Below are 13,076 nucleotides of genomic sequence, written 5' to 3'. Positions count from 1 at the left end.
GATACCCAGATGTGGAAATGAAAAAAAAAAACCCATGGAAAATAGAATCCCCCTCCCCTCGCCCCTTTTCTAAAAGTCTAGACTCCATTATTTGCATCTTATCTCTTTTACGTGAGACATCAAAATGTTCAGCATCATTACAGTCATTAAAGACATTCCTCTTTTTATTAAGCAAGAAACAGAACTTAGCTGGGAACAAAATAACAGCATTGATTCCCAGACTAGAGAACTCTGCTTTTAGTGACAATTTTTTTTATTCAAGCCTGTGTTGCCTGGGCAATGTCTGGAAAAATATAAATTCTGTTCTTTAAAGAGGAAGTACTCTGTCTCCAAACTTCTGAAATGGCTCTCTTTGTGTTTTACTGAAATATGATGGAGAAAGTGTCCAAAAATCATATTTCTAGTCAGGAGAATTTCAAGTGGGTGTGAATTTTAAAAGTTATTCTGGGAGATTCAACCATCAATGGGGTATATCAGATTTCTTCAAGAGTCCATTAAAAGTGGCATAAGAATCAACACTTTGAAACCTCTTCACAAAAGTCAAGTACATGTAAGTTACAGTTTATTGTAATGGTCTCAAATGTCTTGGTTTTCCTATGCAGTAACACATGGGCTAAATTCAGAGCAGGTCTGAATTTGCCCCGTCATTAATAAAAGTGCTATGTTGCTCCTAGAATTGTCTGTTTTAACTGATGCCCCTGAATTTTCTTGATCTAAAGGTTAAGATACAGGATTTTGGACTTCGGTTCAGTTTACTCAGTATAGGGACAGAGACATAGAATCATAGAATATCAGGGTTGGAAGGGACCTCAGGAGATCATCTAAGTCCAACCCCCTGCTCAAAGCAGGCACAATCCCCAATTTTTTTTGCCCAAGATCTCAAATGGCCCCTTCAAGGATTGAACTCACAACCCAGGGTTTAGCAGGCCAATGCTCAAACCACTGAGCTATCCCTCCCTCTATCTTCATTTAGCATCCAGAGTGTTACAGGTCAATTCACTTTCAGTCCCCCATGCACATCATTCCTCTTTAGGGTGGATTAAAAACCAATGATTTAAAAAAAAAAAATAAAAAAAATTGGATTTTTTTGATAAAATGCTTTTTGAGGGAAAAAATCTATCTAAAGATAGTTTTAATTAAGACACTTTATAGCTCAAAGATATCTCATAATGGAATAGGGATTATAAATTCTAATTCTATAGTATGAGACAATATATTAATGTAATGTTTAAGAAAAGTTTTGTAAATGAGTTGCAATAGTTCATGGATCCAATCTTATGGGGTTCCAGAGGTTTCTGTATAGATTATTTAGGTTAATCTTTCTATCTACCCACTGGGACTCAGTGCTTAATCTAGAAGATACCATCAGAGATGCTTAGTTTTGAAGTTCCCAAACTGTGGATTTGTGTCTCCATGCTTGTTAACAGAAAAAATGTTTTAAAATAAATAAATAAATATATAGAGGTTTAGAAATAACAGACCTCACCCCTATTGTCCCTCTGCAAATTTGTGTACATAGAGTCAATCCCTTATTCTCTCACTAGAAGGGAAAACCTATAATGGCAGCAGGCCGTAAAAGAGACCCAGTTTGGAAATAAGAACCATTCAAGAAATATATGTTTGCTGATGATGTTTTAAAGAAAGTCACACTAGTGAACTGCTGGAAGTCACTTAAGCACTTGGATTCAGAGACTGTTGAAGTGATAATCTCACTTTTAACAGCAGTAGCTTCTTCTGCTGGTGTAGAAAGAATATTTTCTTCCTTTGGACTAATTCATTCCAAATTGAGAAATCGTTTGGGACCTGAAAAAGCAGGAAAGCTTGTTTTTCATTTCCAGATTATGAACAAACAGGAAAATGAAGGTGGAGACGACTGAGTTAGCTGCAGAAGCCAATATTTTAAGTTGATCATGTTGAGCTGGCTGACATAGTTGATTAAATTTTTGTTTTTGTTTTTTTAAAAAAATTTCATTTAAATATTTTAGTTAAAAACAATTTTAACAAAAACAAACCTGATTTTAAAAAATGTGAATGTTTAACTAAATTCAAAAATTAATATGCTTGTTTTGTTAAAATATTATATGTTTGCTGTTGAAGAAAAAAATCCAGAATACGTAACGTTGTTTTAGTTAAATAAAACAATTTAAATGTCTGTCTGATGATGTTCTCCTCCTAATACAGCATGGAAAGAAAATCCTCCAAATATTAATGATTAACCTGTTGAACTGGAGATAGTTCACCTACCCATGACTTCATAAATATCTGCTTCAATTGCCTTTGGTAAATGAAATAACCAAACAATCATTCATTTTCTGATATAGCTGTAAAAGTAATCTGAAAAGTTTTCAAAATAAATATTTTTTTTAAAATGTATAGTGTGTACCTTCTAAAAATGAAACCTACATCTATCTCTGAGTTGTGAAGAATATGTATTAAGGGTATAACAACCAACAAGAATGCACTTTTATGTAAAATCCATAATTAAATAGAGTCTCCCTAACTAGTGATTTAAATCAAATCCACTCTGTTCTTCTTTGTCTTTAGGTTTATCCCAGGACTCAAGTGACCACTCCACAACACTTCTCCTAATTGAGCTTTCTGTGCCCCTGACTTTGAGTGACTAAACCAGAAGGATATCTATGTCTCCACTCTAAGCCATCAAAATCTGAAGGGTGGCTTTCCTTCTGACCCACACCCCCAAAAGATCTTGCAGTACTTACCCCAAATGGCAGTCAACATTTGAAAAGTTCCCTTCAATACAACCAGACTTATGCAAGATAAAAAACGGAGAAAATTCAATTAAAGGTTAAGCAGAGGGGCCAGATGTCTGCTACATCCCCATTGTGACATGATCTTTTAACAAAAGGCAAAACTCCCGAAACCTGGAACTTTAGATCTCTCCAGTGAGTCAGCGTCTGGGATAGGTGATGTTAGAGAGCTTATTCCTTCACTCTACCACTTCCCTGGTCCTTCTCGCATGAACAGAGAGCAACAATACCTGAAGTCCGAAGGTGCAAACAACAACTACATCTATAAAGACATAAGGAGTGTCCCAGCAGTGTCTATTGATAAGTGAGTTCTTACCAGACAGAAAACTATCAACCTAAATTTCCTTTTACATCTTCTAGGCTCTTCTCTTTCTCTGGAGGTGATAGATTGGATCACCTTCCTAACAGCCCCATATTGACTAGTTTGGCATGTGAGGATGTGACCGTACGCTTCCCAGCTTATGGCTGCCTCTGCTGCTTAGTCAAAGGCATTGGCCTAAGAACAGGGCCTCAGACTGTCACAGTGAGAGAAGGCCCTTACACAGATTCTTTCTTGTATACCTCTATTACTAGCTAAATAATAAACATATACCTACATTCTTAGAGTATAGGCCTTTACAGACAGGCCTAAATATCTATATCCTAACAGGTGAGACTCCTGTAGATGCTACCTTTTAAGTGGTGGCAATCACAACATCATCATCTGATATAAAGTGAAATCTCTAGGTGTATATATCATGAGACTACACAAAGCCTCATTGGGATAGGATACAGTCTTACAGCATTATTTATTACGTTCTGAAAACAGGCATAGAACTGTCCAAAGTACAAACAAAGACAGTCTTGCCGAAGAGTTTACATTCTAATCTAGACGACACAAGAAGTGCTAGTTAAGAGGAGGTAATTTAACAGTTTATATTAGAAAATATATAGTAAATGTCTATTATTTTTCAACGTTTGTATTGCAGTTGTGGCTAAAGACAACAACCAAGTTGGATCCTGTCACAGAAGGTATTGTAAAAACAAATAATGCCCTGAAGAGCTTACAATCTAAAAGACAAGACATAACAGTCAGAGAATACAAACAAGCCATGGGGGTGAGAGTGGGGTAGACAAGACAACAGATATAACAGAATGTGCACAATTCTTAGCCAGTCAGTAGCACTGATCACAGCTCTCCACCTGCCTAGCCATTATCAGGTTGCAGTTTACTGTTTGCATTAAGGAAGAAGTGATTTTTAAGGAGGGACTTTGAAGGAGGTGGTGGCTCTAAGGATTAGGGAGCTGTTCTTAGGCACAAGAGGTAGTGTGTGAGAAAGTGCAAAAGTGCTTGTCAGAGAAGCAGAAAATCAGGTGATCAAGGCTGGCATCTTTGCAGAGTAAAGCTGGGAGGTGACCTGTGATAGAGAAACTGGCCAGGTGGATAGGGCGAGACTAAACTGTGGACAGCTTTGTAGGTAAGGACAAGAAATTTCTCTCTGATAAATTGGAAGAAAGGGAGCCAGTAAAGAGGGACTTAAAGGGTGAGCTCATAGCAAGTCAGAGCAATGAGCCAAGAAAATAATCTTAAGCAGAAGCATTTCAGCTGGACTTGAGTGGGGAGCAAGTTCAGGTACCAAGGCCAGTGAGATTACAGTAGATAAGGGGCCAATGAGCAGGGAGGATTTGGACAAGTGTTTTGGCAGAGAGGAAAGATTAGATCTTACAGATACTGTGCAGGGAGTGGCAAGATTTAGACATGATCTGGAGGTAAGATTCAAAAGAGAGGGACGAGTCAACGATGGATCCAGAATTATAGGACTGAGTGACAGAGGATCATGGAATTTTGTGGGCATTATGGAAAAAGTGGGGTTTTGGAGCAATTTGAATGTAGAGAGGGCGGTGGCCTGATAGAATAGGATATACTGGTTATAATTCCTTTTGATTTAAACAAAAGATTATGTGTATACACATGCACCCATGTAAATGAACCTGCCCTTTTGCCGACAAGTCCTCTTTCTCTGTAAGCAGGGTCTGTGCGACATCCTTATGTAAAGGAAGTTCTCCCACCTTTGTCAAGGCTAATTCTTCCTTGTTTACCCTGTGTTTCAGTCTGTGATCTTTTGATATTTAGATGTAAACATCCTGCTTTATAATTTGGACATGATGTCATCTTTGGAATCAGTAGACAATTTCTCAGTGTGCATCAGCATGGAGTAAGTTTATTATTGTCTCTTTTTCTACACATTGTACCCAGTATGTATTGAAGTTCACAATTCTGAGATTGAAACGCTGCTGTTTTAAGTTTATCCACGAGACAAAATTTAATTTCCACTGGTCATGGTAAAGTAACTATATTTCTTTAACGATTTCACTTTATATCAGATGATGAAGTTTTGATTGCCACCACTTAAAAGGTAGCATCTATAGAAGTCTCACCTGCCTCAGAAGCTGGTTATTTAGTGGAGAGATTCAAAGTTCCAGATTCAGGAGTTTTGCCTGTTTGCAAGTCACAATGGGGTTATAGCAGACATCAGGCCCAACCCTGCAGGATCAAACCATAAAGAGTTCAGTTTGGTTCTATTCCTTATCTTTAAACTATTAATTGAGAACACATAAATCAGTTACACAGGAGACTTGTGGGGGTGGTAACCATGATGGTGAAACTTGCTCCTTTCAGTCCACCTATCCCAGGTGTTTTGGTCCTCCCTCCCCAAAGTTTATTTTTTAAAGGATGGCAAAAAGGGCTGATGGATAGAATAGGCCAACCTCTCATTATTTTGTCCACCAATTAGGCCTAATTTCTGACACTCCAACTTTGGTCCAATAATTTCCCATTCCATTCTCCTTTGTTTACCACTCACAATCTTGACACAGTCCTGAGTGAGACCTTTGTTTGGACTAATTCAGTCTGTCTTTAATTTTTGCTGACTTTTAAAAGCAATTTTATGTAACAGGGAGAGTTGGACTTTTGTTACTTTGGATAATTTAGAGAACAGGCCTCTGCACAACGATTATCAGGTAGTGCTTTGGGGCATTGGCTTTCCAGGAACACGCTGCAAACCACCAGATAATGCCTCTCTGCAAAGGAAAGCCACCTCAGAAGCTTCAAACAAACCTTTGGCACCACGTTAGTTACACCCTCGTGCTACCCCATCAACTCCTCAGCCTTGAGCAAGAGTTTAAGCTTCCAGTTAGAGGCCAGAGCACTGTCTCATATCTAGGCCAACCATAGAACTATGATCTGTTTTGCCAATTCCCAGTAAGAGCTCTATACAGAAAGCATAGCTAACAAGTTTAAAGTACCAGCTGCTAGTTGCCACCTAAAGCTTTAAAATACCATAAGGTTGAATGTTTGTACTATGCAGAGAATGTTCCAGAATAACCACCCAGTTACTCTCACCATAAGACGACCTAAAGATGGAGAATAATACTAAGAGAAAAAAATCACTGCTTAACACACGTAGGTACGCAGCTTGCAATTTGTTAACCTGTTATTCATCCTTTCATTGATCAAACCAGACTCCAGTTACTGCAGACAGTCAAACTTCCATATTCTCCAGTTTTCAGCCAGACTTCTTTCTATTTCTGAGTTGTTAACCTTTCTTGACCACAGGATTCTAGCTTATTCAGCTGACGTAGTGTTTCTGCGACACCTCCGATCATGGTTTGGAAATTATACAAACCAAACTTCACTGACTGCCACTCTTCTTATTCAGAAACATTAATTAAAAATTCTTTTGCAACTAAGATCTTGAGTGCCTTCACAGAGAAACAAGCTTTAGAGTTAATAGCAGCTTTCTGGCTCAGAATCTGTTGATAGTACCTTTCCAGATGATGCAGTTATCCTGGGTACTGTTTCATTAAGACACAGGAGTTTCTTATACTGGAACCATAAATAGAAAACTAAGCTACACAACACATTTTACAAGCATTTTTATTTAAAAAGTAATAACCTCCAAAATGTGGCCCTCTGGATGGATCAGGAAAATAAAAACATAAAAGTAGCTAAACAAATCTGTGCTTTAATAAATCCACAACAGATGGCTCCTATATTAGCAACAACGTAGCCATTTACAGGCTTGTTATCCACTCTTTATAGTGCCCAAAGGCATTTATAATCTAAAACTGCTTGCAAGGAAATCAATGCCCAATCCACCCACCTACCATTAGTTTCCACTCTTGCCATCAAACACTCTTCAGTCAATCTTGTATTATTAGCCACTGTGGCTGTAAAGAGGATGTTTTAGGCCCTATTTTGTTTTGGAAGGAGCCCTTTTAGAATGATGCAGGGTGCGAGGGGTGAGCCACTATCTGCCAGCTAATTGTTTGGGGCCCAATTCAGCACTTAAATACATGCGTATGTTCAATTGACGTTGACCTCTGAACCGTCATGGAGAGCAGTTATTGAACAGCACAGGAGTCAAATTTCAGTTAAAGCTCTCATGCAGGGATGACACTGTGATCTGGGGTCAGGGACATTTCTTTTCTCTTTGATTTCAGCAACAATCTTAATATGCAATTTGCTATAGTGAACAATGCTGCACAGTAGCACTGACTGACTTAAGGGCTTGTGGACATGCAAAGAGAAACTAGTGTGTAACTTTTTCTTGTTAATGTGTGTCTTGTAGCTTCTGAGAGTCTTAATATCCTCCCTTAATGGCAGTCTTATTGTTGCTTTTATTCACATTTCAGTCTAAAAAGATAATGCTTCTCAGTTTTAATGCCAATATAGAAGACTTACAGTATTTGAAGACTAGTGGAGACCGTTTTAGCTGATTTCCTCTCATCCAATGTCAATGTTGTTGTTAACATAAGAATCTATATTTAATAACATGAATTCAGCTAATGATTATACATAATGCACCATGGCCAATGATGATAAATGCAAAGTAATGCACATTGGAAAGCATAATCCCAAATAGACATATAAAATGATGGGGTCTAAATTAGCTGTTACCACTCAAGAAAGAGATCTTGGAGTCATTGTGGCTGCTTCTCTGAAAAAATCCACTCTATGTGCAGCAGCACTTGGATCACTTTTCATAGATTCATAGATATTTAGGTCAGTAGGGACCATTATGATCATCTAGTCTGACCTCCTGCACAACGCAGGCCACAGAATTTCACCCACCACTCCTACAAAAAAAACCCCTCACATCTATATCTGTGCTATTGAAGTCCTCAAATCATAGTTTAAAGACTTCAAGGAGCAGAGAATCCTCCAGCAAGTGACCTGTGCCCCATGCTACAGAGGAAGGTGAAAAACCTCCAGGGCCTCTTCCAATCTGCCCTGGAGGAAAATTCCTTCCCAACCCCAAATATGGCGATGAGCTAAACCCTGAGCATATGGGCAAGATTCACCAACCAGATACTACAGAAAATTCTTTCCTGGGTAACTCAGATCTCACCCCATCTAGTAGCCCATCACAGGCCATTGGGTCTTGATGATGATGATGACCTGTTCTGTTCATTTCCTCTGAAGCCTGGTATGGGTATTGGTCATAGTTGGAAGACAGGATACAGGGCTATATGGACCATTGGTCTGACCCAGTATGGCCATTCTTATGTCCACACTGGCACTTAAGTCAGCATGAGTTATGCCACTCGGGGGGGGTGGCTAATTCACATCCCTGAGTTTTTATCATTGTGTGTGTTACATGTTTACAGGGCAGGTATAAAAACAAAGTTCTTGGCCTCAAAACCTTCCACTCTAGATAACGATGCTGAGATTTTCAAAGCAATCTAGGCAATTTGGATCACCATCAATTTCAATGAAAATTGGGCATCCAAATCCTTGTGTAGCTTTGAAAATCTCAGCTTCAGTGCACAACTACAAGTGGGAACTAGAGCAGTGCGATGAAATGATGATGTTTATGAAGTATGTATCTTGTTGATTTTTGCTCGGAACTTTTTATTTTTAGTGCAGAATTTCCATTGTCTTAGTTTAACAATTCTCTGAGGGGAGGACTGGGGTTGAAAGGCATGTGTAATATGCTGCAGTGAAATTATTTGATTATCCGTTACTTTTACTGGTGCTCATATGTCATCCCATAAATATGAGGTTGTATAATTATATCTAAATATATATTACATACTAAGTTTAAAAAAAATTAGACATAACCCTGTGCCCACTTAAAAGTTGTCTTCAGACTGATTTGTGTTTGGAATTATTACACCAGGATAATCTTTCCATAAGCACCTAAGTGACAGGCTCTTAAGTCGAAAAGGGGTCCTGGGAGCCGAAGTCACTTAGGTGCTTTTGAATATGTTGCCTCCAGTGTATAATCCTTGTACATGAGACCAGAATTAGGCCCAAAGACTTGCACAGTATACAAATAAATACAAAGCAAAAGGATTTTTATTGGGCAAATACCTTATTACAAAAGGCTAATCATAGGATTTCATTAGACAGACATTTAGATGAGACTCACCACACTATACCAAACTTTTGGCTGTATTTAAAAACCCATTACTGTCTCTTCATAAAATCTTGTATTCACTGTTTGTTCAGCTTCTTACTTAATTGAAAACTGGACACCTTTACTAATTTCCTCACAACCATAAGGAGGCTCTTGAGTTCGCTCACTGCTGGAACATGTAGTTTTCCAGAGGACATATCCTGTGCTGAGTGACTGAATCTACAGGAAATCAAAAAGAAATATGTTATATACTAGCATATTAGGATGAATGCATAACAAATAGCTTCTTATTAAAAAGGAAATATATGCTTTGTATAACACAATATACTCTACTAACAAAATAAACTCAGCAGACTGAAATTTTGGTATAAAGTACCTTTGAGGAGCTGAGAACATAGGGAATGAGAAGGACCATAAAGATATATGCTAGTGGTATAGTATGGACACTGCACATACCTCCAATCTGCTTTTTTAAAAAAATGCTCTCTCTCTCAGGTATCAAATATGTGATTGACTGTAGGACTAATTTATTCAGTAGCGAACAGCTGGCATTGGGTATGGAAAGCAGAACGTATATAACCAGAAACTAACTAGGTTACATAAACTAGGGCTACATTCTGATAAGAATAAGAGCATCAACACTGGATAAATCCCTGAGTAATATATGAATCTAGCCATTTGACTGGATTTGTATTTGTACAAATCTGATATCCCACATACTTTCAATATTAGATTGGAAGGGACACATTTTCATACAGGTCTGTACTCAGCCTCCACTTTTCTTGGGTATGTATGTACACTCACAATGTATAGGTACACTGACCTGCGTGCACACTTTAACTATTCTAGGTGTGGATCTACAAACCTATGTGTATACCTAGAAAACTTGCATCTATTGGAATTGATTCAGGATTGGATTGATTGATATGGGATTTTGGGTCAGCCCATTATAAAGATATGGCTTTTTTGCAAAATTGAGAGTCTAATTTGGATGTTGACAGCCCCTCCTGCAAACTTCAGTAGTGTTTGGATTCAGAGATCTGGTTCAGGCACAACTCTAAAGCACTACAAAGAGGTGAACTAGGAGAGTAATTACTTCATTACAACTAGGCATGGCAGAATTCAATTTTTTAAAAATAAATTGGAGACTATATCAATGTTCATTTTAAGCATTTTTTTATTTTAATCTATTTGAATTTTTACAGTTGCCATAGTTTTGGGTTTTAAACTTTATTCTATTTTTTTATTTAATTTTTTATAGTTGTGGGAGATTATGGGGGATCAAACAATTATCTAATGACAGTAGATTTTGAGATTCAAAAAGTTAAAGTTTTATAGCTGTTTAAAAAACACTGTGTCAAAACATATAAAGGAAATAGCCTTAAATCAAACATTAAGTTCGCAAGCAGCAGTTTTTTACTTTGCCTATCAGTATTTTTAATTTGGTTTGTGCGTGTACAGTGAAATCTATGTTTACCAACATTTACTGACAAAAATCTAATCCTTCCACGCCTAATTATAACAGGTTAATTCAATACCCCTAGCAAGATGAAGGGGAATGTTTCAAGTGGCAGCTAATTCCAGCTGAGACTGGTTTTCACAGAGCTCCACCCACACAGCTCTCACAGCAGGATACAAAGGGACAATATGCAACTAATGAAAGGCAAGCACAAGGCATTACATAGAACACTCTCACAGCTTAACATACAGAGCACGACACTTAGCGTATGTCTGTACAGCGATAAAAAGCCCACAGCTGGCCCAGGTCAGTTGATTTGGGCTCACTGGGCTCAGGCTTCAGGGCTGAAAAATTGCAGTGTGGACATTTGGGCTTGTGCTGGAGCCCAAGCTCTGGGACCCTGTGAGGATGGAGGGTCTTAGAGCTCAGGCTCCAGCCTGAGTCCCAACATCCACACAGCAATTTTTAGCCCCACAGCCCATGCCCCACGAGCCCAAAGCTGCTGACCCAGACCAGCCGTGGCTGTGCCATGGATATTTTATCCCTGAGTAGTCGTACCCTTTCCTACTGAGAGCTGTAAATTAACTGTTTCATACACAGTAATTACCAAGCATTCTTTTAACAGCTTGATTTTCTTTCTGCATTGGGAAGGAGATCAGTTAAATGAACTAAAAATATTTCCTAGATCGTTTATTTTTTACATGCTGACAGTGTGGGCTGCTGCTGTCCACACCTCAAGGAATTTACAATAAAAACAGACAACTGGCCTGAGAGTGTTTCTGCTTTGAGCATGGTTTCACTGTCCCCCTAGGTTCTATGGGGGAATTGGGATCCTCAATTTTGGACCTTAAGAATCTGGCAGGAGAGGCTACACAGTGCACCATGGAAAATATACATATAATTCAGAATTATATGTATATAAAATATTTTTAGAGATGAGCTAAAGCTGCAAAAGCACTGATGTGCCAAAGCACCCCTCTTATAGGCGTAGATTCACCAAGTTAGAGGTGTTAGTCCACTGCACTCTTTCCAGATGCTGATGTTTGAAGACTGATGGCCTGGCTCACCATCCTTCCATGGTGCCAGTGGATCATGTACCTAATGGTTCAGGTACTTGTGCATATTTTGACGTTAATGACCGTTTCTGGCAGTCAGGTAGAGGAAACATCTCACCTCCAGAGCCCTTGGTGTCTATATTTTGAGGCTCTTGTGCCAATATTGATCTTTTATTAAAAATTGTCTGGAAGGTGAAACAATTAAAACAACAACAGAAGTCAGATGTTTAAAATAGAAGAATGCAATTATAAGAAAATCATGATGAGGCTATAATGTTTGGGCAAAGATTATTGTATTAATTTCCCCACCAGAATTTAATATAGTAGCCATGCTGTACTATTTGAAAAAGGCACAGGAGAAAAAGTGGATCCCTGGACTAAAATTATGGACCAACTCAAAAACAACACAAACAACATAAATTATTGGTTATGCATACATTGCTAAACGGATGTTAGAGTGTCAGTTGGGATTATTATTTATGTCCATCTGGAATTTATGCTTGAAATACTAATATGTCCAAATGTATTGTTTAATTTACTACATCACAGTTCCAGTCTTCTCCTCATGCCCTATTTCTGGTTCTCTGGAGTTCTTACATACCATACTATGCTGTCTCGTCTTCTCTTTCCTTTTTTTGGCACACCTGTTATTTAATTCTGTTATGACTTTAGAGAGTGGCTCTCACATTGCAGATCAATCTAACTAAAAACTCACTTGTCTTTCAACTCTTCAATAATTTTATCTTTTATAAAGTATGAAATATACTTTTGTTTAGACAAGTGTTTTCTCCCTTACAAGCCAGGTTTTCTTTCTGCTTCAACCTTCAGCAGTGTTTTTACTCAGACTTTGCAACATTATGATCAGACTGATTTATTTAACAACTAGTATCTGAAAGCTTTAGTATCTGCTGCAAAGCAGAAAGTAAAGCTATCTTATTAAGAAGGCTGTTATTCAAAACACAAATATCTTATTTTCCTATGTTGTATTATGCAAAAAGATTCTTTTTAGGAGGAGAAGACATGGAGCTAATCTAAAAGATAAATACTCTTAGGACTGTGAATCCCAAGTAGATCACCAAAAGTTTTCTTTTGTGGGGATATTGCAAATGTACACTCAATTTATTGCAAGAACTTCAAGCTTAAAACTAATTTCTGTGGTGTCTTACGAAAAACCACAGGACCCACAGATTTTAGCAAGAAATTTTCTTCAACCAGAGTGATAGTCATAGCAAAGAACATTTCAGACATGCATACTAAATTACATATTATATACTACAAGGCAGATCCTCAGCTGGTGCAAAATGTCAAAGCGTATTGAAGTCAACAAAGCTCTGACAATTTGCACTAGCTGAGCATATTCCCCACGTATTTTTATAATCTTGAAAGACAAATT

General features: G+C 38.0%; 1 protein-coding gene and 1 long non-coding RNA gene across 3 annotated transcripts in view; one reads left to right on the top strand and one right to left on the bottom strand.

Moving 5' to 3' along the window:
- LOC140908651 (uncharacterized) overlaps positions 1–3,883 on the top strand; it is a 29,366-nt gene extending 25,483 nt beyond the window's left edge. The window contains exons 2-3 of the long non-coding RNA XR_012157944.1: positions 2,545–3,072; positions 3,737–3,883. This is a non-coding gene — a long non-coding RNA (uncharacterized LOC140908651). The remainder of the gene's footprint in view (positions 1–2,544; positions 3,073–3,736) is intronic.
- Positions 3,884–9,102: 5,219 nt separating this feature from the next.
- The window catches only part of MCPH1 (microcephalin 1), a 231,812-nt gene continuing 227,838 nt past the window's right edge, over positions 9,103–13,076 (bottom strand). For both annotated transcript variants that reach the window (XM_073336219.1, XM_073336231.1), the window contains one exon: positions 9,103–9,388. In XM_073336219.1, the coding sequence (XP_073192320.1) occupies positions 9,333–9,388 (56 nt within the window). In that variant the 3' untranslated portion in view covers positions 9,103–9,332. The remainder of the gene's footprint in view (positions 9,389–13,076) is intronic.

Source organism: Lepidochelys kempii, chromosome 3, assembly GCF_965140285.1.
Source record: "Lepidochelys kempii isolate rLepKem1 chromosome 3, rLepKem1.hap1, whole genome shotgun sequence".
Lineage (NCBI taxonomy): Eukaryota > Metazoa > Chordata > Testudines > Cheloniidae > Lepidochelys > Lepidochelys kempii.
Note: the sequence above shows the minus strand (reverse complement) of the source record. Positions and strands in the feature narration are given on the sequence as shown.